Source organism: Salvelinus fontinalis, chromosome 21 (genome assembly GCF_029448725.1).
Source record: "Salvelinus fontinalis isolate EN_2023a chromosome 21, ASM2944872v1, whole genome shotgun sequence".
NCBI classification, from domain to species: Eukaryota; Metazoa; Chordata; class Actinopteri; order Salmoniformes; family Salmonidae; genus Salvelinus; species Salvelinus fontinalis.
Window position 1 is genome coordinate 37,051,339 of NC_074685.1, and position 25,024 is coordinate 37,076,362.

General features: G+C 43.6%; 1 protein-coding gene across 2 annotated transcripts in view; it reads right to left on the reverse strand.

Annotated features, from left to right (window-relative positions):
- Positions 1-25,024, reverse strand: part of LOC129818813 (exosome RNA helicase MTR4-like) — a 47,743-nt gene that overhangs the window by 20,975 nt on the left and 1,744 nt on the right. For both annotated transcript variants that reach the window (XM_055875070.1, XM_055875071.1), the window contains exons 3-16: positions 22,185-22,251; positions 21,978-22,040; positions 21,717-21,829; positions 21,017-21,191; positions 20,623-20,838; positions 20,010-20,108; positions 19,080-19,200; positions 18,796-18,927; positions 15,854-15,933; positions 13,036-13,146; positions 12,707-12,808; positions 4,899-5,024; positions 1,206-1,356; positions 20-192 (exon numbers count right to left, since the gene is read on the reverse strand). In XM_055875070.1, the coding sequence (XP_055731045.1) occupies positions 20-192; positions 1,206-1,356; positions 4,899-5,024; positions 12,707-12,808; positions 13,036-13,146; positions 15,854-15,933; positions 18,796-18,927; positions 19,080-19,200; positions 20,010-20,108; positions 20,623-20,838; positions 21,017-21,191; positions 21,717-21,829; positions 21,978-22,040; positions 22,185-22,251 (1,729 nt within the window). The remainder of the gene's footprint in view (positions 1-19; positions 193-1,205; positions 1,357-4,898; positions 5,025-12,706; positions 12,809-13,035; positions 13,147-15,853; positions 15,934-18,795; positions 18,928-19,079; positions 19,201-20,009; positions 20,109-20,622; positions 20,839-21,016; positions 21,192-21,716; positions 21,830-21,977; positions 22,041-22,184; positions 22,252-25,024) is intronic.

Sequence of the window (25,024 nt, forward strand, 5' to 3'; positions counted from 1 at the left end):
TGGTATTTGGGTCTCTAACCTTGACCAGTCTGCCAGACTGGAGGAAGGGAAGGCAGTATTTTGGCTTGTGGATGAACTCCTCTATCTCCTTGCTCAGTTTGGCCAGCTGTTGGCGGATCTTATAGTAGGTCACCACACTCTCCTCGTTGGGGATCTCTATGGCGTTGTACATCTCTTCCAGCTTCGCCATCTCTGTGGACATCAGAGGAAAGGCAGTCGTACACATAGAAATAGAATTGCTAGAATGGGAACGCACATCACTAGAGTGGGAATTCCGGTATGGAACGAGCAGCTAAAAATAGCAGCTCACACTGATGAATGATATACACAAACTTTCTATTAAATATATTTAATATATTCTATCGCTAAAATTACTTTGTCACAAGCTCGCGGAATCCCGGTGATTCTGCCCAAAGTTTTATGTTAAAATGGAGCTCACGGGGTCATTTTCGTTGTTTGGCAAGGATAGAGGATTTGGAATCTGAATCTGCTATTTTTGATACTATACAGACATCAAAAAGTCTTACCTGCCTGTGACTAGGAGTCCCTTTTTGGCGCTCCGTTTACCTGCCTGTGTCAATTCCAAAGTGCACTGCTAATCAGATCTAATCTGCTAATCTTTACATACAATTTGACAATTGATAATATTCTCACCCATCAGACTATTGTCAATTTAATCTCGTTTTTAGGCTAACTATTTTTATTACTATATATATATATATATATGTGTGTGTGTGTGAAATTAGTTAGGTGTAGTTTCAAGCTGACTGCCAGTGAATGACGGGCAGGGGGAGAAATGACATGTTCTCTTAAACTGATTGTAACACGTTCTTTTTGTGATATTAAGATTCAAACAATGACAGCGTTTTAAACAGACGCGTTCAGGAAAAGCCGAGAACGGGCAGGGGACATGACTTAAAATGGTCGAGTAATTAAAAAAGTCCATTTGGCTTGAGTCAACATGACACTCTCCTAAAGTTGAGAGGATCAACAATACACCAGCAACTAGGCAACATCAAAACACGTCTTTAGAAAGCTTTACTCGTACTATATTTGACCAAACCAAATCAACAGAACAGTCTACCGAATCAATCCGATCTATTCTCTTGAATAAAGCATGACTAGCGGGGGGGAATTCCCAACCAATGGAGAGGTTGAGAACCAAATACAGGACTGGAGTAGGTAGGCCTGTATTCTGTACTCACTCTCTACGACCCCGGGCACAGCCCTGTAGTGCTGAAACTGGTAGAAAGACTTCTCCAGCATGTACTCCGGGTTGATCTCCTCCACGCGCAGCAGGTTGAGAACCATGTTGTAGGTGAGATGGAAGGCACTGTTCAGAGGGTCTGCCGAGCCCTGCGGAGAGAAAGGAGAAGACAGGAGAGAGGTGGTTAGGTTTAGACAGATCGAACGTATTCAGCAGGGTAAGCTCCGGTGGAGCAGGGGAGAGGACGATGGTCATTCAGCTGACTATTCAAAAAGACATACGGTCACGTCATAAGGAAAGCTGAGTAACTCGGTGAATGCATGGGACAAAAGACCCAAGTCATGCTTTTCAATGAGAAACATTGGAATTTCAGATTACCTCATCAATTGAGTGAATTGAAATGGAGTGTTTGGATAACCCTGTCATAAGGACAGCTGAGCAACTCATGGAACAGTTTAACACTTAACGGACCTTGAAATCAGTCAAACATTGTCATCCCGTCCTACTCTGACAAGTCCTCTAGTTAGGGACTGAAACATAAACATGGAGTTTGGAGCTCCCATTAAAATCAACACAAGCTGATGGTGAGTGACTAAATGTACCAAATTGTGAAATCACATTACGGCAGAAAAGTTATCCATTATCCAAAGAAATGTTTGAGACCCCTTGTCGATGAAGCCATGGGCAGTTTGAGTTTCTCAGAATCTTTCTTTCGCAATCAAAACATATCCTTCAGTTGTGTTTTCCAGAAAGCGATTACAAACAGTACAGTAAGAAGATAAATGATATCTACTCCAGCGCAGCCAGATGTCTCATTAAAATACATTTCTGCCATTAATCTGCCATGCGTTCGCCAGTTTTTTCCACAAACACATGAAGTAGCCAGCCAGGACCCCCCGGGGAGTAAGCCCCCCCCCCGCCCAGCGGGTTTAAGAATTGTTTGCCAAAACTATTTTTGGTGGCCTCTGGTACCTTCTAATGCCTTGATTCCATCCGAAATACACAGCAAAATGATTGAATACTTTGAGTTGACATCAGACTGGACACATTTTTTGTGGTATTGTTTACAATTTCAAATAGTGAAAATGTATGAATTCCGTGTATTGTTAGCTTTTTTGGATTTGTCTAGGCCTGTATGATAAGGACTATTTTCTAAGTAAGAAAAAAAGTAAACTTTTGTATTTATTTTTTACATTTAACCCGTCGTCTCTTGAAATTAAAGTATTTTACCGCAATGTATGAATTGCCACAATGTTTGTTCTTCAAATTATGCATTTTATTAAAACAGAATAGCCCAAACTATCTTGAGAAAAAAAAATATTTGAAAATAAAATAGAATTGTGTGATGGGCACCTTTTCTAATGAAGAAATGGGTCTCGAGCAGATGTTCAATTAAGTTCTGGGTCCATACATGTTAAGAGATAGAACGACAGTTAAATTAGTGAAAGAATTTCAACTAGTTGTGTGCAACTTTGAGAATGGCAGAATGTCATTTATAAAAATGTAAAAAAAAAATGTAAGAATCTTGTAAGAGAGTTTGCTGACTTCCCCAGGCTTCGAGCTTCCTTTCAAGAGGCTTTTTCTCAACCATCTGCAATACTGGTATGTTTAAAGAACGAAGCAGGTGTTAATCATGAGCTTCGCTACACAGAAAGCAGCAGTTGACTACTCCGACACGGATTAAATGAATTCGATAGATCAATTATCTTTGAAAATACCATATAAGAAACATTCACTTAACACAATTCAATCCATTTTCTTTTATGATATTTTTACCAGAGTGAGGCTATTGCTCTACTAGCCTAACAATTTATCTGCGGATAATCGCCAAAAAGCCTACCAGTATGCAAATTAGGGAACCAAATAAATGGCTCTCTTACCAATGGGATTCGGTAGGCTGACAAGTCACTCACTTTAACGTCACTGCCTGGCAAGTCCTGATGGACTTCAGATTGAAAATACAAAACGAGAGCTTTAGTTGACTTGTCCCGATGCGATACCATGGACATGTAAACTAAGTTAAATTATTTATAAATGGCAAGGATATGACATCGACCTCAGTCAGTTCGACACCTTTTACAAACTAAAGCTTGCTGTTCGTCCAAGTACAGTAATAACCTACGCACCAGTACTTGGTGGCTGCATACGAAACACACGAAAGAAAATAAAATGGTGCCAGAAAATAGGCTAAGTGGATTTTGACTCATCGTTCCCACATTATATGGGACGTGAAAATTGACTCACAGACGAAGGAGCATCATGCTCTCCCCCTCCTTGTAAAGAAATTTGAGTTTAACCACCACAGTGTCAACACACCCAGGTACCAGGAGGAACAGACAGCCGACTGTCAAACCATCAGTGTTTCCCTGTCATCGCTCACTTTGTGACTGACAGGCGCCTGTCCTATCTATAAAATCGCACATTCTCGCAGGAGAGGGCTCTGCAGACTTATTTTCTAACTACGAATTAACTAGGCGACTTTTCAATTCGCATCACTCATTTTAGCAGGTGGCTCAGCGGAGTTATTTTCTAAAAAAATTGCCTAGTTAATTTAAGTGGAAAAAGTATCTGGCTGAAAATGATTGTGTAACCGGCTGTATAGCCGACAGTGGAAAGGAGGAAAACACTGGTTAAGACCAAGATTAACTGCCCTTTTGTCTGTGAAAGATGGTGTTGCTCAAGCCTCAACGGGCTTCAACCCAGGGCCAACGACACAAGGGACCAGGAAGAGACGGAGGACAGACTGTTCCCCAGAGAGAACCTCTACACTACAGGACCACCTAAATGGAAAGAAAGGTTTGCGCTTTGGGATTTCAGGCTTGCAAGCCAGTTAACCAAACCAAGGATCCAAGGGTCCAGCGGGTTCCTGATTGTGTTAAGACACCCTAAAGACTTGAGGTTTGAACGTGAGAGTCAGTTAATCAAACCAAGAGCCGATAGATGCCTGATTATATCAAGACTCTAAGGACTCCCTATAGGTTAGGAGAAGTGTTTGGCTGCGGCTGAGTGAGTGTGTACTTGCAAATGACCTGAAGGGTCAGGAATGAGCTACAGTTTAGGGGAAGTGTTTTTCTACACAGGCAGTTCTATCTGTCCTTGTCTCTCTCTGTGTGTGCGTGTAAATGACCCGAGGGTCGGGAAGTAGCTCTGTGACCCAGTAGAGAACCCCAAAACGACCGACTCACTCCATTACTGCGGCTCAGGAGAATATCAGGGCTCTTGGCTCAGGTTGTGCTTGTAAACCCCTGCCCTCTCTACCCCCCCGCTGTGCAATCATTCATAGAGCCTGTACGTCACCCGGACAGTGCGTGGAGGGGAGGACTGCGTCGTTTTAAAAACACCAGGGGAGATGTCTTGGCCCGGGGACCATTGTGAGATCATCCCAGCAGGGGATAGGATTAGTGCAAGATTCTAGAGTAACTGATCTGGTGCTGAAAGTGTTTCACAACTGGACTACTAGGTGTTCTGGGACTCGTATAGTGTACATACTAAGACGCGTTCTATAACCCCTAAAAATAAGAAGATATCAGATCAATGCCAACACTGCACTCCCAATCATTCATGTGTGTATTGACATTCTGTACACACATACACACGGAGAAAAGTTATGAGGATGATCCTTCTGTGTGAAAATGACACACATACAGCTGTTATTCAAAGCCCCAGTGTGCAGTCTGTGTTTAGTCTGTACCTTGAGCAGCTGTTTCCCAATTGCAGGGCTCATCTTCTCATCCACCATGAAGATGACGATACCCCTCTCATCCATCCCTCTCCTGCCAGCTCGACCGGACATCTGGATGTACTCACCAGACGTGATCTAACACAGAGAGAGAGAGAGCACAGCACATTAATATTGTCACTAATAATAGTCACAGCTGTCAAAACACACATGCTTGCTCGCTCACAGACACACAAATAGCAGCCACGTCAATATTCACACATGCATGGACATCTTTTGCGTGGGAGAAGTAGTTCAGAAATGTGGAGCTAGTACCAATGACAGAAGTTGAACTATTTTGGCCTAATCGTCATTAGAAATGTGTACGGAATCAGATTCATTTACTCAAATAAGGCCAATTCTCTTTTAGATGTCAAATGCATTCCTCTGAAACAAAGCCAGAACAGTGAGTGGAGGTTTGTTCCTAAAGCTAGACTGTTTAGTGTAGATGAAGGGGAGGAAACACCAGTTTGTGTCAAGAACTGCACTGCTGCTGGGTTGTTTAAACTCAAGTTTCCCGTGTGGGACGGCAGGTAGCCTAGAGGTTAGAGCGTTGGGCGAGTAACCGAAAGGTTGCTGGATCGAATACCAGAGCTGACAAGGTAAAAATCTGTTGTTCTGCCCCTGAACAAGGCAGGCACTGTTCCCCGGTAGGCCGTCATCATTGTAAATAATAATTTGTTCTTAACTGACTTGCCTAGCTAAGTAAAGGTTAAATACATTAATAAAATATGACCACTGAAAGGACATCAAGCCAACTTGACAACTGTGGGAAGCATTGGACATAACATGGGCCAGCATCCCTGTAGAACACTTTCGACACCTTGAGTGTGTGTGTGTTAAGTTTTGTACACAGACAACCAGTCAAAAGTTTACACATTGTCATTCAAGGCTTTTTCAAAATGTATATATATATTTTTTTACATTGTATAATAATACTGAAGACATCAAAACTATGAAATAACACATATGGAATAATGTAGTAACCCCAAAAGTGTTAAACAAAAAACATTTTATATTTGAGAATCTTCAAAGTAGCTGCTTGACAGCTTGGCATTCTCTCAACCAGCTTCCTGAGGTAGTTACCTGGAATGCATTTACATTAACAGGTGTGCTTTGTTAAAAGTCAATTCGTGGAATTGCTTTCCTTCTTAATGCGTTTGAGCCAATCAGATGTTGGGGTGGTATACAGAAGACAGCCCTATTTGGTAAAAGACCAAGTCCATATTATGGCAAGAAGAGCTCAAATTAGCAAAGAGAAACAACAGGCCATAATTACTTTAAGACATGAAGGTCAGTCAATACGGAACATTTCAAGAACTTTTAAAAGTGCAGTTGCAAAAACCATCAAGTGCTATGATGAAACTGGCTCTCATTAGGACTGCTACAGGAAAGGAAGACCCACAGTTACCTCAGCTGCAGAGAATAGGTTCATTAGAGTTAACTGCACCTCAGAAATTGCAGCCTAAATAAATGCTTCAGAGTTCAAGTAACACACAACTGTTCAAAGGAGACTGTGAATCAGGCCTTCATGGTCAAATTGTTGCAAAGAAACCACTAAAAAAAGACACCAATATAAAGAAAAGACATGCTTGGGCCAAGAAACACGAGCAATGGGCATTAGACCGGTGGAAATCTGGCCTTTGGTCTGATGAGTCCAAAATTTAGATTTTTGGTTCCAACCGCCGTGTCTTTGTGAGACGCAGAGGAGGTGAAGGGATGATATCCGCATGTGTGGTTCCCACCGTGAAGCATGGAGGAGGAGGTGTGATGGTGCTTTGCTGGTGACACAGCCTGTGATTTATTTAGAATTCAAGGCACACGTAACCAGCATGGCTACCACAGCATTCTGTAGAGATACGCCATCCCATCTGGTTTGTGCTTAGCGTGACTATCATTCGTTTTTCAACAGGACAATGACCCAACACACCTCCAGGCTGCGTAAGGGCTATTTGACCAAGAACGATCACCTTCCAACAGGACAACGACCCTAAGCACACAGCAAAGACAACTCAGGAGTGGTGTCCAGAGCCCTGACTTAAACCCCATCAAACATCTCTGGAGGGACTGAAAAATAGGTGTGCAGCAACGCTCCCTATCCAACATGACAGAGCTTGAGAGAATCTGCAGAGAATAAAAACCTGAGTAAAGGGTCTGAACGCTTCTGCAAATGTTATCTTTTTATTTTATTTTATAAATTTGCGGGGTATTGTGTGTACACTGAGGGAAAGAAACAATACATTTTAGAATAAGTCTAATGTAACAAAATGTAGTAAAAGTAAAGGGGTCTGAATACTTTCTGAATGCATTGCGTGTGTGTATAATTCTTCTTATATTAAATGTTATACCGGTTATGACGGTTATTTTATGGTCACAACGGTCGTCGTCCATAACCGTAGGTTATACGGTAATTGTGCCAGCACTAGTTGCAAAGTGCACAAACACCTCTTCAGAACATTAACATGGAGAAGAGCTGCAATGGCTTGATTTGCCAATTGGTTTATAAACCCTCTGCTTTACTAAAGCTGCCTGCCACACATGGCACTGATTTAACAAATCACCAGATTCCATTTGGTCTCGGACTTATAAACATTACTGGCTCTGCCACGAACGAGCTAATCCAAACAGTTTCTTTTATGCCTTTGTCAAGCAGATTCAACTCTAATCTCTTGGGCATTTATGGTGCTCTACAACATTTGGTCTCGTGTTTAACACTGGCACGGGGCTCGACTCCCTCCTTACATCTCTGCGAGACTCGCACACACCATGACAGAGCCAGAGGAGAGCTAAGAGGGGGCAGTCACCCCGTGAAGGGGCCCTGGATCTCTCCCTTTTGCTTTGTGATGGAGGGAGGGAGAGGAGGGAGAAAGGCCTTGACTGCATGCGTGGTGTTCTGGCATCAGTTCTCCCACACCAGATGTTCCTCGTAAGCCTCTTGGACAACCGCTTCCTTTTTCTCTCTCCCACCCTTTATCAAGCAAGCAATCGCTCTCCTCGCTCTTTCTCTCTCCCCATCCCCGAGCCAAAGGGGTAATAATCCAGCCCTTTTATTCCCAACAGCTTGATTCACGACCAGTCCTGTGACCCCCAGCTCCTCACATAAACAAGACGTGGCTGTTTATCTTTGTCAGAGCTACCATGGCTTTCTAAAAGGCGTCACACAAACACACAGCGAAAATGATGAGGAAGCCTCAAGATGAAAAGTCAGACAGAGAGAGCTCTGCACTACATCAAGTTATAACCCTGGGTTCATCTGTCGGTCTGGTTGCAACATAGCAGGGATTACCCAGATTGAAACACGTGTACTGTGTTTATCCAAACCTAATGATGGCTATTAATCATTCCAGGGAGTGATGAAACTAGGGCAGTGGCGGTAATTAAATTGTCAGACGGTGATTGTCAAGCAAATAACTGTCTCAAACACATTTAGCATCTCCTGGCTTCCACGTATAGCCTACAAGCCACTGATGCAGACGTTTGGAACATCTACATTTGAAAAAGTCTAATAAATTAAATCCATCACAATAAATCCATAATTTATTTTAAACAGGTCAAAAGAAACATGATATGAAGAAAATGTAGTCTACTTCAGAAGAACAGAATAGCATACTCTGCGTTGTCCTGTTGTTAGGTCCTGATCTGGCTATGGGCTACACTAACTTGGCAGACAAGATGTGCTTAGAATTCCGTGGCCTTATTTTATAGTATGAAGAATACAATTGAATATAGCTGAATAAAACAGGATATTTTCTCCAAAGTATTTGAGGGAGTGTGCACATGCGGCTGGCTATTCTGTGTTGAGCGATTAACAAAGAAACAAGTTGTCCTGTAGGCTTAATTTGGAGTTACTCCCGGCTGGGCACACCAAAACACAACTCTTACATGGCTCTCAGTCACGTGATCGAGTCTCTCACAGGCTAGAAGTGAAGACAGACACATCTGGGACGCAACTGCGCGCGGCCTTATCCAATTCCGAGGTGCATATTGAAGATATTGGAAGAACTGTCCACATTTAATTTGTCAGCCAACAAGATGAGTTGGCCTAATGAACAGCAAAAGCACTATGTCAATCTACTATCCCCCATAGTATTCTATCCTGTGAGAGAAATACATATTCCAAACAGTCTGACACTTGCACATGCGATAGATCCCAAATTAATAGAAACACTAGCATCTCCGCTTTTTTTTTGTAATGAAGCTTACGCAACAGATCAGAACGTTTAGCTGAAAATGTTGATTAACCATTAGACTATTTGTTCAAATTATAAGCGCAGTAACGCGCACACTGCAGTAGGAGGAAAGTGTTCCATTTTTAAAAAATAAAAGAGAGCTGCTAGCCAGCACCTCGCCTAAATAGGTGTGCGTTTCAATTAGTGTTCCATTAGCAGGAAAATACCATTCTCAAAAGTGACTACAAATGCGATTATGCATGTAATGCTTTTATTATAAAAGGTGCATTTGTATGGTGAAAATTCTTCCTACAACTCACGCGCTGCTTATGTATGCCAGTTAGGCTCTACACCCGTTGAAAAGTGGAAGAATGCACTTAATTTTAAGTAGTACTTTGGCCACTTTAGTTGTGATACAAACTTGGGCCATATGTTTTGATTCTAATACATTCAAAAGGGTACAAGATGTGACTCTAATGATATGAAAAAGTTGCATGACAGGCATAAGCTCTGCTTTGTTTTTTTGCGCAGGCTGTACACACTTCAACAGTCTCGCATTCTCAATTTGACAAGCACTTGATAATGACTTGAATTTCCCGGTGGCAAATATATCATTCACAAGTGATAGGCTAATATTGTCACCCATCAGACTATTCTTGATTTAATCTGGTCTTTATATATACTAAATAATATACAGTGCCTCAGACCACTGGACTTTTACCACATTTTATTACGTTCGCCTTATTCTACAATCTATTAATTAAAATCATCAGCAATCTGCACACATTCACCCCACAATGACAAAGCGAAAACAGGTTTGTAGAAATGTTTGCAAATGTATTAAAAATGAAATATTACATATACATATGTAATCAGACCCTTTGCGATGAGATTTGAAATTGAACCCAGGTGCATGTTGTTCCCATTGATCATCCTTGAGATGTTTTTACAACTTGAAGTCCAGTAGATTCAATTGATTGGACATGATTTGGAAAGGCACACACCTGTCTATACAAAGTCCCACAGTTGACAGCACATGTCAGAGCAAAAACCAAGCCATGAGGTCAATAGGAATTGTCCGTACCGGTCCGAGACAGGATTGTGTGAAGGCACAAATCTGGGGAAGGGTACCAAAACATTTCCGTAGCATTGAAGGTCCCCAAGAACACAGTGGCCTCCATAATTCTTAAATGGAAGAAGTTTGGAACCACCAAGACTCTTCCTAGAGCTGGCCGCCCGGCCAATCTCTGTGGAGATAGGAGAACCTTCCAGAAGGACAACTATCTCTGCAACACTCCACCAATCAGGCCTTTATGGTAGAGTGGCCAGACGGAAGCCACTCCTCAGTAAAAGGCACATGACAGCTCGCTTGGAGTTTGCCAAAAGGCACCTAAAGACTCTCAGACCATGAGAAACAAGACTCTCTGGTCTGATGAAACCAAGATTGAACTCTTTGGCCTGAAGTGTCACGTCTGGAGGAAACCTGGCACCATCCCTATGGTGAAGCATGGTGGTGGCAGCATCTTGCTGTGGGTATGTCTTTCAGCAGCAGGGACTGGGAGAATAGTCAGAATCGACTGAAAAATGAACGGAGCAAAGTACAGAGAGATCCTTGATGAAAACCTGCTCCAGAGTGCTCAGGACCTCAGACTGGGGGGAAGGTTCACCTCCCAACAGGACAACGACCCTAAGCACACAGCCAAGACAACGTAGGAGTGGCTTTGGGACAAGTCTCTGAATGTCCTTGAGCTCCCCAGCCAGAGCCCGGACTTGAACACGATTTATCATCTCTGGAGAGACCTGAAAATAGCTGTGCAGCAATGCTCCCCATCCAACCTGACAGCGCTTGAGAGGATCTGCAGAGAAGAACGGGAGAAAATCCCCAAATACAGGTGTGCCAAGCTTGCAGCGTCACACCCAAGAATAATTGAAGCTGTAATTGCTGCCAAAAGTTGCTTCAACAAAGTACTAATGCTAGTACTTTGTACTAAGTACTAATGCTTATGTAAATGTGATACGTTTTATTTATTTTCTAAATTAGAAAAAAATTTAAAACAGTTTTTGCTTTGTCATTATGGGGTATTGTGTGTAGATTGATGAGGAAAAAAACAATTAACAATTTTAGATTAAGGCTGTAACCTAACAAAAAGTGGAACAAGTTAAGGGCACTTTCCACACACACTGTATGTGTGAAATTTGTATTAATTTACAATGAACCATTATCATGCACCTGTCTCAAAATGGGGGCAGGGGAAAAAAATACATGACATCTATGCACTTAAATAGCGAATGCAGGACGCTTTTCCCGTGGTTTATTTTCATGCCAGCCAGGTAGGCTATACCCTTGTTGCAAAGTGAAGCAATGTGCTAAACATTAGGTAAGTTGAGAAATATAGTAGACCTAGCCTATAGAAAGCTCAAGGGGTCCTCCTCTTTTTAATAGAGGCCATCACTCTGTTTTCTCCCGCAATTGCATAGCCTATAGAAATGTTACACAACATGAGCTCATGGGCTCTCATGAAGTGTTTGATTAGATTTTCAATAGCGTTTGCATTGATGTCAGAGTGATTAGAGGGACAAGAGTGCTGAGTAGCAGGCAGTTAGCAAGTTTGGTAGACTACTATTGACCATCAGCGGCATCAGCAGTTGTTTTTTTTACCTTAAATTTAACTAGTCAAGTCAGTTAAGAACAAATTCTTATTTACAATGACGGCCTAGGAACAGCGGGTTAACTGCCTTGCTCAGGGGCAGAACGACAGATTTTTACCTTGTCAGCTCTGGGATTCGATCTAGCAACCTTGCGGTTACTGGCCCAAAGCTAGGGATGTGCATCGTTCTCTTTCAAAACCATTTGATACATATCTATATACACGGACTCTGATACGATACAGGAACACTGCGTTTTAGTTTAAAACAATCCAGTGTAATTCGGTTTGATTAGAAGAACGAATTGATGAGATTCGGTTCGATATGATTCAATGCGCTAACATTTTCCATTCTACATTCAAATCTGCTGCTGATGGAGATCATGAGTTGCCCCAATTAGCATGTAGGCTATATCCAGATGAGAGTTGTCTCCCCGGCGGTAGCTAAGGTTACTTTCATTCAGGTAAAACAATTTTCAACAGCGTATATGATTCCAAAACATTACTTAGCAAATTACATTGGTTGTCACTCAACTAATAAAGCCTAATTTGCGCAAGACATTTTACAAACATTTGTATGCTGAAGGTGTGCAAGATACGGAATAGGCCAACCTCATTGGTCAGCGCGAGAAGCTGCTTTCAGCACGCAGTTTGACTAGGCCTGGGGTTGTCCGGCATGCGAAATGATTTGTAGATCAATGAGTGTCAACACAATTACATGCTTAGTTCCACACCGAAGGAGAGGATGCAGTTGAGGTATTTTCGGAAGGTATAGTAATATGTGCAAAACATTTTAGTGAACCAGTGATTCAAACGTTTGAAAATCGATACCCTAATCGATGGTTTGTGGTCCCGAGGACAGATACACTCATAACCAGGACCGATGGACATCTGTCAACCTTTAAATCCCTAATGATAAAGTAGTAACTAAGTAAGTAACAGTAGGCTTTTTTAAAAGGAGTATTACCCAGCGGAAGTCTTTGCCATCAAACTTGCGTGCGTTGGTGAACAGGACAGTGCGGGCGGGCATGTTGATGCCCATGGCAAAGGTCTCTGTGGCGAACAAGGCCTGTGGAGAGAGAGGATAATATCACATTCAGCGTACGGACTCCTATTGAAACACAAAGCAAGGCCTTCGGGTTATAGCCTTTTCACACTACAGAGCTGAGATGAGCAGAGCTGTACTGGCCTTGTTATGCATCCATAATAGTTGCTGGAACGACAATATCCGAGCCAGCACAGAATGGTGAGTGACAACGGTTGGCATGATTCAAAGAGAGATCCAGACAGGCCTACCTTGAGTAGCCCCTCAGAGAACAGGATCTCGATGGTTTCCTTTAGGATGGGGAGCAGTCCTCCATGATGAATCCCTATACCTCTCTTCAATAGAGGCAGGACGTGCTCCACCTGGAAACACATAGCAAGAATAATCAGACATTTGATTTATAACACATTTCTTGTCAATGATAGCACAAAGATATGCCAAAGATAGCAGAACAAAGTCAAAGCTGGCACAATCTACAAAAGAAATCAAAGTGAAGCCATACAACAATCAAGATCAAATGTATACAAAAGCTGCTCACACGAGCATGAGGCAGCAATCCATCTCAAGGACAATAGAAAGAATGTGCCTGTCCTCCTCTGACCCTAGCAGAGCCACGATCCCACATGGTCGTGACTGTTAACAAGCCTGCGGAGCCGGCTTTCATAGCATAGCAGCCTTCTCCTGACATCTGTACTACACTACAAAAATAACTACCACCGCTGAGTCTAACGAAACTACGAGAAACAACCGCAAAGAAGAACAAATCCAATCCAGCCTGAACTTACGGCATTAAGGGAAACGAAAATACTGTGTTTGTGTGTAAAATCAAAGCCACCAGAAGGAGCCACAAAGAGTGTGGAAACTTTTACAATGCCCTATTAAAAAGCTACTTTTAGAACCTCCAAAATAAACATCCCTTTCTCAGGACCCTGTCTTTCAAAGATAATTCGTAAAAATCAAAATAACTTCAAAGATCTTCATTGTAAAGGGTTTAAACACCGTTTCCCATGCTTGTTCAATGAACCATAAACAATTTATGAACATGCACCTGTGGATCGGTCGTTAAGACACTAACAGCTTACAGACGGTAGGCAATTATGGTCACAGTTATGAAAACTTAGGACAATAAAGAGGCCTTTCTACGGACTCTGAAAAACACCAAAAGAAAGATGCCCAGGGTGCCTGCTCATCTGTGTGAACATGCCGTAGGCATGCTGCAAGGAGGCATGAGGACTGCAGATGTGGCCAGGGCAATAGATTGCAATGTCCGTACTGTGAGACGCCTAAGACAGGGCTACAGGGAAACAGGACGGACAGCTGATCGTCCTCGCAGTGGCAGACCACGTGTAACAACACCTACACAGGATCGGTACATCCAAACATCACACCTGCGGGACAGGTACAGGATGGCAACAACTGCCAGTTACACCAGGAATGCACAATCCCTCCATCAGTGCTGACTGTCCGCAATAGGCTGAGAGAGGCTGGACTGAGGGCTTGTAGGCCTGTTGTAAGGCAGGTCCTTACCAGACATCACCGGCAACAACGTTGCCTATGTTGCCTATGGGCACAACCCCACCGTTGCTGGACCAGACAGCACTGGCAAAAAGTGCTCTTCACTGACGAGTCGCTGTTTTGTCTCAACAGGGGTGATGGTCGGATTCGCATTTACCGTTGAAGGAATGAGCGTTACACCGAAGCTTGTAATCTGGAGCGGGATCGATTTGGAGGTGGAGGGTCCGTCATGGTCTGGGGCGGTGTGTCACAGCATCATCAGACTGAGCTTGTTGTCATTGCAGGCAATCTCAACGCTGTGCGTTACAGGGAAGACACCCTCCTCCCACATGTGGTACCCTTCCTGCAGGCTCATCCTGACATGACCCTCCAGCATGACAATCTCGCCAGCCATACTGCTCGTTTTGTGCGTGATTTCCTGCAAGACAGGAATGTCAGTGTTCTGCCATGGCCAGCGAAGATCACAGATCTCAATCCCATTGAGCAAGTCTGGGACTTCTCGGATCAGTGTGAGGGCTAGGGCCATTCCCCCAAGAAATGTCCGGGAACTTGCAGGTGCCTTGGTGGAAGAGTGAGGTAACATCTCACAGCAAGAACTGGCAAATCTGGTGCAGTCCACGAGGAGGAGATGCACTGCAGTACTTAGTATCTGGTGTGGCCACCAGCTGCATTGACTGTTACTTTTGATTTTGACCCCCTCTTTGTTCAGAGACACATTATTCCATTTGTTAGTCACATGTCTGTGGAACTTGTTCAGTTTATGTCTCAATCTTATGTTCATACAAATATTTATGTTTGTACACATGTTACACATGTTAAGTTTTCTGAAATTAAACGCAGTTGACAGTGAGAGGACGGTTTTTGTTTTGCTGAGTTTCTCTCACCATTTCACTGAGCGGAGCCATTTCGGAAAACAAGCGCTCACATTCAGGTTGCTCTTTGCTGTGTCTTAAGCGGTGGAGTTATGATATCCACAGAAAACCATAAACATCAAGGAGACCAAATTTTCAGACTTCTTTATGAGTGCCGTTCAACGCGATGGAGATGCATTCCTGGTTCCTCTATTGACATTGTGTTGTACGTATAAAATGGTTGTGTTGCGTGTATGAAATAGTGACGCTTCACAGCATTTCAAAGCTTAGCGTGATGAGAGCGTCGTTTTAGAGAATTTGGCAGTACGTCCAACTGGCCTCAACCGCAGAACCCGTGTACCAACGCCAGCCCAGGACCTCCACATCTGGCTTCTTCACCTGCCGGATCGTCTGAGACTAGCCACCAGGACAGCTGGTGAAACTGACAAGTATTTACGTCTGTAATAAAGCCTTTTTGTGGGGAAAAATTCCCCAGTGGGTAGGCCTGGCTCCTAAGTAGGTGGGCGTACACCCTCCCAGGCCCATCCATGGCTGTGCCGCTGCCCAGTCATGTGAAATCCATAGATCAGGGCCTAAAGAATTTATTTCAATTGACTTATTTCCTTGTATGAACTATAACTCCGTAAAATAGTTTAAATTGTTGTTCAGTATATTTTCAAATCAATCAATGAGAAGTACTCACCTGAGGGAGCTTCTTGTCCTCGTCTGACAGACAGTCTATGGCATTGTTGAACACCTCCTCCACCAGCTTCTTCTCCTCATCTGGAAAAACAAACGGAACAGATTTACATATTCATTCGCACATTTAGTTAACAAATCAGACTTGTGTATTGTGCCTTCTGCCACCTGACCGATGGACGAGTCACTCAAAAGCTAAACGTTATCCTTCTGACAGAGCAGGGAGTGCGTTTTGTTCTGTCCGAGGCCAATGTTGAATACATTGTAGAAATACTGAAAAGTACCCATCAAATCCAAATCAAATTTATTTATATAGCCCTTTGTACATCAGCTGATATCTCAAAGTGCTGTACAGAAACCCAGCCTAAAACCCCAAACAGCAAGCAATGCAGAAGTAGAAGCACGGTGGCTAGGAAAAACTCCCTAAAAGGCCAAATCCTAGGAAGAAACATAGAGAGTAACCAGGCTATGAGGGGTCCACATCTTTGTGCATATTGGGCTAAAGGCTATAATATGGATAAGGATAAGATCCTACAAAAACTTTACAGCACTACTTGATGCAGGCATATCCACTGCAACTGATGCGCCCTGCACTGGTCTGACTACAGCCTACTCCGTTTGTAGTGGTGCTATGAACTCAATATTAAAAATGTGAAAAATACATAATATACTCACAGAAAGCTGTAAGTCCCCTAACTAAAACAATGTTATTTGCTTTAAAATTTTATTCCTACAATAGCATTTTGAGCCACGGTTATATGCTTGTGCGTCTCAGAATGCATCTCTACCACCTCTATATTGCACAGTGGGGAGAGAGTGGGAGTCCGCAGCTGACAGCGAAAACAAGCACAGGCAGATACTTTCATAGCCTATGCAATATGTTGATTCGTGCCATTATTGTTGACCAAATAATGATTTTAGAACAATCAACCGGAATATTGTGTCGCAAAAATCACAGAAAATTACAGACGGGTAAAAGAGGAAGGCGATGTCGGTCATTTTCGGGTTTATCGTCCAAGCTCTAGTCCAGAGCCAAGCGGCCCGATCCAGTGTCACACAGCTGCCTTGCATGCAGAGTAAGCCATGCAGGCACCATAAGCCGCGTAGTAAGCCATGACCGACAGTTCCATAAACACAGCCTAGAAACAAATATGTCATAAAAGATTAAAGCCCAGTCAGTTCATTAAAGGAAGAGAGCGAGAGAGAGAGATGGAGTCAGGAGGGGGAGTGGAACGTGGCTCCAATTAGGCTACTACCACCCTCTTACACCACAGAGACTTAATAGCTAGCCAAAACCTGAAGACAGGCCAGCAGCGCGGTTTCTATAAATACTACTAATACGAAACTACGTCTTATCCCACAACAGTGCTGCAGCTTATTAAAAAAAAAAAAAATGCTCATGTATTACGTAATGTGACAAACAGGCTTTCGGTTCAGAAGAGAGCAAAACAAAAGTATTTGACTTTCCATAATATAGCCACTTCACTCAAACGTGAGCACTAGCACCGTCTAGATAGGTTGGGGCGGCAGCGTAGCTTAGTGGTTAGAGAGTTGGACTAGTAACTGAAAGGTTGCGAGTTCGAATCTCCGAGCTGACAAGGTACAAATCTGTCGTTCTGCCCCTGAACAAGGCACTACTTTTGGTGGCTGTCTTAACCCACTGTTCCTAGGCCGTCATTGAAAATAAGAATTTGTTCTTAAATGACTTGCCTAGTTAAATAAAGGTTAAAAGAAAATGAAAAAAAAAAAAAAAAAATACGTCTTGAGGAATTCTCTGGAAATCTTCAGTATAAATCACACATCATATAGTCAGATTGTTTGTGTAAATAGAACTGGAGCACATGCTGAAGTGAACTCCATTATTAACAGAATCCTCCTGTGTTCAGGATGGGGGGGGTGGAAACCTTGTTTGCCAAGGGCCTGACTCCAGTCAAACCAAGAGAAATCAGCTCCATCTTAATCAATACACTGTCGTCTCTCCTCCCACCAGAGACTGACTGGGCAGTATCGCCATAACGCTGTAAGTCGATCAGCGAACATCTACAAACAGCTGAGAAAGCACAACACCCATATTCATATCAACTCGATGAGAGATCGTTCACATACTGCCCAGTGGAAAGAGAGCGTTTGATGTTCTTGGACGTTAACTGACTTAATCGAAATCGCACACAAAAGCGAAGATTCGCCAGCTATGCAGGGCGGACACAGTTAGGCCTAACCAATTAGATCCGCAGCCCAGATTCATCCTGCTGCTCAGGGTCATCTTGCAATGAATCAGCACAGGCTGCATAACCTACTGGCACAGAGTGTGTAGTCAAGTATTGGGTGGCAAATCTATGGCAGCGCCTGAAGTGGCACCCTATTCCCTATTTAATGCACTACTTTTAGTGGCTGAGGTGGAAGCCTATTCCCTATTTAATGCACTACTTTTAGTGGCTATGTCTGAAATGGCACCATATAGGGTGCTATACTGACGTATGCTATGCATTTCTGAGTGGCATGTGCGTTCACGTCAGTGGATTTAGTTAGTATCATCAGTCACCCCCCAAGGAGAGAGAGAACAGTGAGATGTGTACAGTTAATACAAAACATTACATTGAATGACGGCGATTATTAAAAACACCCTTAGCAAACTTCATGACTTATACCTGCCCCACCTTCCGAGGGAGTACATGGTTGAATTCATTAGACACCAAACGGAAGAAAAACGACTGAAACGGAGATTGGGGGGGAACACTACCTGAACTTCTCCAATAAGGAACACCCTTTTCCGTTGAAATGCGCTTTGCTACGGTGTGCCCTAATGAATTTCCATTAGGGCGCGGTGTTACCCATATCACTCATTGAAGGAGTAGCTACCGCTGTTGAAGTCGAGCTTGGACACCTGCAGGGAGTATCGTTAGAGTTAGGCTATTAAACCGTATATCATTACGGGGATAACTATACCTGTGTTGAAGTCGAGCTTGGACACCTGCAGGGCGTAGGCCTCACACTCCTTCTTACTGAAGCTAAAGATGATGACCGGCTGGAAGTTCCGCTCCATGATCATTTTAACAATCTTAAACACGTTGGACGGCCCTAAAGAGAAACACAATCACGTTGGGGGAAAAAGCAACCATTTCAAAACCCTAATTTAGATGACACCGAATCTCGTGACAAAACTACTCACATAAATACTTCCGCTATTCTAAAATAACATCATGGTTTATGGGTCTTAGTCACACACACACCTCGTGTCCCTCCTTTGCGCCCCTTGGGGTCCCATTTGCCCCCTCCGCTGCCGCCTCCGGAGTCACCAGTGTCTCTCAGCACCTGCATGGCCGTGTTGAAGTTGTCCTCCCTGAACTCTCCCTGGAGGAGACAAGTCAAGCAAAGGATCAACAGCCAACCTTAACCCTACAGTAAACCAGGCTGACAAACTGGCCTCGTTTCACATTCTGCAACAAACTCACTAAGATCTAACCACAACTCAGGTGGGTCTTGTGTGGTGAAGGATAACACTTATTTACAGCATGTCTTATTCCCAGTACCCTTGGCAGTGGGATTGTTGTGTGTTCAGTACCTAATGAGAGTAAACTCTCGCCACATTTTATTTGTTGAAAATGTGACATATGTCAGTGATGCGGGATGCATTCTAATCACAAATCGTGGGTCGGAATCTTGGGATATTATGCACCTGGCCCCATTACTCAACACATTGGTTATTCCTGGAGGTGTGACTGGTCCGCACTCTAAGCCACTAATTGTATGTTTAGCCTAATACCTAACACCATGTTTAGTCACGGACCGACACTGTAAACCAAACCTAAATAATGAAGTGAGGGGATTTCTGTTTGTTCCCGGCACAGTAAAGCATCTGGGCTGGGTTTCCAATAAGCATGGTAGCACTAAAATTATTTAAATTCTACTGAAACTAAATTGACTAAAGATTATCTTAGTGCTATGATGCTTTTGGTGTAAGCAATGCTCAACACAGCACTAGATTATCTTTATGGCTACATTCTATTAAATTATTGTACAAGGAACCGAATGAAGTATATTTCCACTGACAGGCTGTGCATCATCTCTGTGTGTGTGTGTGTGTGTAGTAAATGCAGAATGTAATGTATCATCGTCCTAGTCAAGACCGAGGAAACCTCTAGCTGTGTGCATTTCCTTACGTTCTCATCCACCACAAGGTGAAGTCCGTCGCCACCTGCTGGGAAGATGTAGTGCTGCAGGGGGGTGGGCCGGAAGTCAGTGTACACCACGTGACAGGGCTGCATGGGGACAGGGGGAAGTCAACAGCATGAGCACCTAATGACAACCCCTGAAATTCTTTGAAACCTATTCATTAAAACAATTACGCTTGATGCATGTCTATACAGTTAAGACACAAATACGCTTATAGGAGACAAGAACAAGTCAATTGTATGAGCACCTGATGCTTGACACACATGTAAGCAGACAATGGATATTTTTGGGCTGTGTTTTCTCAGCCTTCGAAATGGAGAGGCCAGTGTTGTGGCCCTGCCTTTCTGCTGATCTGGCAATGGAAGGAGACTGGACAACCAAGGGGACAGCAGTTGATCACTAGACAAGGCAGGGGTAAGGGAAATGCATTGTAGGGTAATCCCAATCAGGTCTTGGTGAACCTGGGACCTTTAAACTGTCATCCCGACACCTTAGCCCAAGAGATTCAAACCCCTTGACGAGGTCTCTAGTTGTTGGGTTAAGGTCGCGCCGTGGTAGCCTACACACATCGATAAAAGTAAATCCATTTTTTTTCTTCACCTGTTTGTGGAGGTGGCAGATCCATTCAGCGAACTGCTTGGCGTTGGGGATGGTGGCGGACAGGAAGACATAGTGGACGTTGTCAGGGAGCAGGATGATGGTCTCCTCCCACACCACGCCACGCTCAGCATCTCTCATGTAATGGATCTCATCAAAGATGACCCAGGCCACCTCTCGCATGACCTCTGACCCTCGGTACAACATGCTCCTCAGGATCTGAAACACAGAAACAAATGAATATGTCAACATATTCGATCATTTTCAAACTAGACATACTAGTAACACTAGAGAAAAATGCAAGTGCAACTTAGTCATATTCTAGCTCAGCCTAAAGACACAGTGGAGATTGTTGGTGAGAATAATGTAATTATAATAGGAAGCTGTAATGTCGTACTTCGGTAGTCATGATGAGGCAGGAGGCGGTGGGGTTGATGGTGACATCACCGGTCATCAGGCCAACATCCTGGAACTCTTCGTACATCTCTCTGTACTTCTGGTTACTCAGGGCTTTGATGGGGCTGGTGAAGATGACCCTCTGCTTCTCCCTCAGAGCTACAGCTATGGCATACCTGGATGAGGAAAGGAGAGGGAGGGAAAGTGAGTAAGAGTAAGTTGGCTGAGGTGGCAATTTAGCTGTTTTAAAGCTAATTTCCTGCAATTCTACACATTTTGCAATTGCTTATGCTATATAAACAGAACATTAGAACAAAATAATTGCGGGGCCATGACAAAAATACTCCTGAATGATTCATTTTGATTCTCCCCGACTTTAAAATGTTAGTTAGTGATTGTCAATTCTCAAAGATGATCTTGTAAAACAAAAAATGCATTCATACTTAATATCTTGTTTTAGTTGTTTAAGTTTATACTAGAATTACCGTTTTGGATGGGGAAAAAATCTTTAAAACCCCGTTGAAAACAATCCCGTATGTCACTCATCACAAACGCGCAAGCCATCTGAACACACTCGTACTCTTTTCCCACCATCTTGCTAACCCGATACGTACTGTGCTGCACAGTACATTACAGCTCGGCTTGGTTCGGCCAAACTCAGTAGCGTTAAACCTGAAAGGGAATCAGCATATCAAACTCACTCTGCACAGACAGTCTTTCCTGCAGAGGTGTGGGCAGACACAAGCACTGACTGGTTGTTATCGATACACAGAATAGCCTCACGTTGGAAGGGATCCAGAACGAAGGGGTACTCCTGCAAAAAGAGATCAGTTTGATGTTAGCAGGAACACAGATGGGTGGACTGGAGTCATTTGACAAGGCAATGTCAAAGGCCATGAGTTTCAGACTGCGCTCTCAAAGTATCCCTATCCAATCAGTGGACTGAAGTACCGTTACAGTACCTTGGCTGCTTTCCCCACACGAGGCTTAAGCTGTGCGTACTCCTCATTGGCTGGTAGGGCCACCTGTCAAGGTAAAGAAAGCAGATTTTCAGTAAAGGCAACCAAGTTGTAATATTGAGATATAGGCCTACCTAGGATTTCATAAATATTTTTTTTTTAAATGAAGTCATTAAATTCATATTTCAAAAGTCCTGTGAGCGCTCTTACCTCGTGGTTGCATCCTTCCACTGTCTCAACGGGCTCCACCCTCACCTTGGGCATGCAGTCGGCAAGACTGAAAATGCGAGTTTCACATTCATCAGTACTCAATCCATTAACCAACCATGAGAACAATTCACAGTTCTTTGCAGATCATATAGGTCACAAAGCATGTCTATGACAAGACAATAACACCAGACAGTAATACTAATCTTGCCTCGCCATATTGTTCTTTTTTCCTAAGGACAGCGGCAGTCGGCAGAGATGAAAGATAGCGAGTGTGCAGAAATAGCAGTGGGCTGGATTAGAACCCGTGCTGCAGGGGTAGCTATTTCTAATCCGGAGGTAGCCGTCGATCATGACATTACACATAAGATCAATGGACGGACGAAGGCGTCTTCTGTAGGGGGGGGGGGGGTTGTTAAGAGCCGCAACGCTCGGTCTGAACATTAACACGCATCGCTAGCGATAAGGTTTTGGAAGCATAAGGCTCTTATCTTATTGAAGAAATAAGGTTAAATTGATACACACATTGGTAGGGTTAGGGTTTCCATGTTACAGCACTATTTTACAGAAAACAGACAAAAGATAGAGTGGACTACATCTGCTAATTAGCTGTGTCCAAACACCTATGTGTAAACAGAATTGATTAACGGCTCATGGTGTAATCATAACGGCATACAGGAACTCAAGTCCTTTTGTTCACCTGACCTAGAATTCCTTACAATCAAATGCCGACCATATTATCTCCCAAGAGACTTCTCTTCGATTATAGTCACAGCCGTGTATATTCCCCCCCCCCCCAAGCAGATACCACGACGGCCCTAAAATAACTTAACTGGACTACTTAAACTGGAAACCATATATCCTGAGGCTGCATTTATTGTAACTGGGGATTTTAACATCGACGTATACGCTGAATCTGAGTGAGTTTATTAGGAAGTGCATTGGAGATTTTGTACCCACTGTGACTATTAAAACCTTCCCTAACCAGAAACCGTGGATTGATGGCAGCTTTCATGTAAAACTGAAAGAGCAAACCACCGCATTAAATCATGGCAAGGGGACTGGAAACATGACCGAATACAAACAGTGTAGCTATTCCCTCCGCAAGGCACTCAAACAAGCAAATGTCAGTAGAGACAAAGTAGAGTCGCAATTCAACATCTCAAATACGAGACGTATGTGGCAGGGTCTACAGACAATCACGGATTACAAAAAGAAAACCAGGCCCGTCGCAGACATCGACCTCTTGCTCACAGACAAATTAAACAACTAATTTGTGCACTTTGAGGACAATACAGTGCCAATGACACGGCCTGCTACCAAATACGGTGGGCTCTCCGACGTGAGAAAGAGATTTAAGCGTTTTAACCCTCGCTAGGCTGCCGACCCAGACAGCATCCCTAGCCGCGTCCTCAGAGCATGCACAAACCAGCTGGCTGGTGTGTTCACAGACATATTCAATCAATCCCTATTCCAATCTGCTGTGCCCAAATGCTTCAAGATGGCCACCATTGTTCCTACTGCCAAGAAAGCAAAGGTACCTGAACTAAATGACCAACGCCCCGCAGCACTCACTCCTGTCATCATGAAGTGCTTTGAGAGACTAGTCAAGGATCATATCACCACCTTACCTGACACCCTAGATCCACTCCAGCTTGCTTACCACAATTGCCATCACACTGCTCTATCCCATCTGGTCAAGAGGAATACCTACGTAAGAATTCTGTTCATTGACTACAACTCAGCATTCAACACCATAGTACCCTATCTTGGGTCTCAACCCCGCCCTTTGCAATTGGGTTCTGGACTTCCTGACGGGCCACCCCCAGGTGGTGAAGGTAGGAAACAACATCTCCACCCCGCTGATCCTCAACACGGGGGCCCCACAAGAGTGCGTGCTCAGCCCTCTCCTGTACTACCTGTTCACCTATGACTGCGTGGCCATGCATCACTTCAACTCAATCATCAAGTTTGCAGACGACACTACAGTGGTAGGCTTGATTACCAACAACGACGAGACAGACAACAGGGAGGAGGTGAGTGCCCCCGGAGTGTGGTGTCAGGAAAATAACCTCTCACTCAACGTCAACACAAAAGATGATCGTGGACCACAGGAAACAGCAGAGGGAGCACCCCCCTATCCACATCGATGGAACAGTAGTGGACAAGGTGTTAAGTTAAGTTCCTTGGCGTACACATCACGGACAAACTGAAATAGTCCACCCACACACAGTGTGGTGAACCTCAGGAGGCTGAAGAAATTTGGCATGCCACCTAAAACCCTCAAACTTTTAGATGCACAATCGAGACCATCCTGTCGAGGTGTATCACGGCCTGGTACAGCAACAGCACTGCCCTCAACCGCAAGGCTCTCCAGATGGTAGTGCGGTCAGCATAACACATCACCGGGGGCAAACTACCTGCCCTCCAGGACACCGACAGCACCCGATGTCACAGGAAGGCCAAAAAGATAATCAAGGACACCAACCACCAAGACCACTGCCTGTTCACCCTGCTATCATCCAGAAGGCGAGGTCAGTACAGGTGCATCAAAGCTGGGACCGAGAGACTGAAAAACAGCTTCTATCTTCAGGCCATCACTAACATAGAGGCTACTGCCAACATACAGACCCAAATCACTGGCCACTTCAATAAATGGATTTAATAAAGTTATCACTAGTCCCTTTAAATAATGCCACTTTAATAGTGTTTACATGAGATGAGTAATGTAGGATATGTATATACTGTATTTTATACCACCTATTACATCTTGCCTGTGCCTCATGGCCATCGCGCATCCATATATTTATATGTACATATTCTTATTCCATCCCCTTACATTG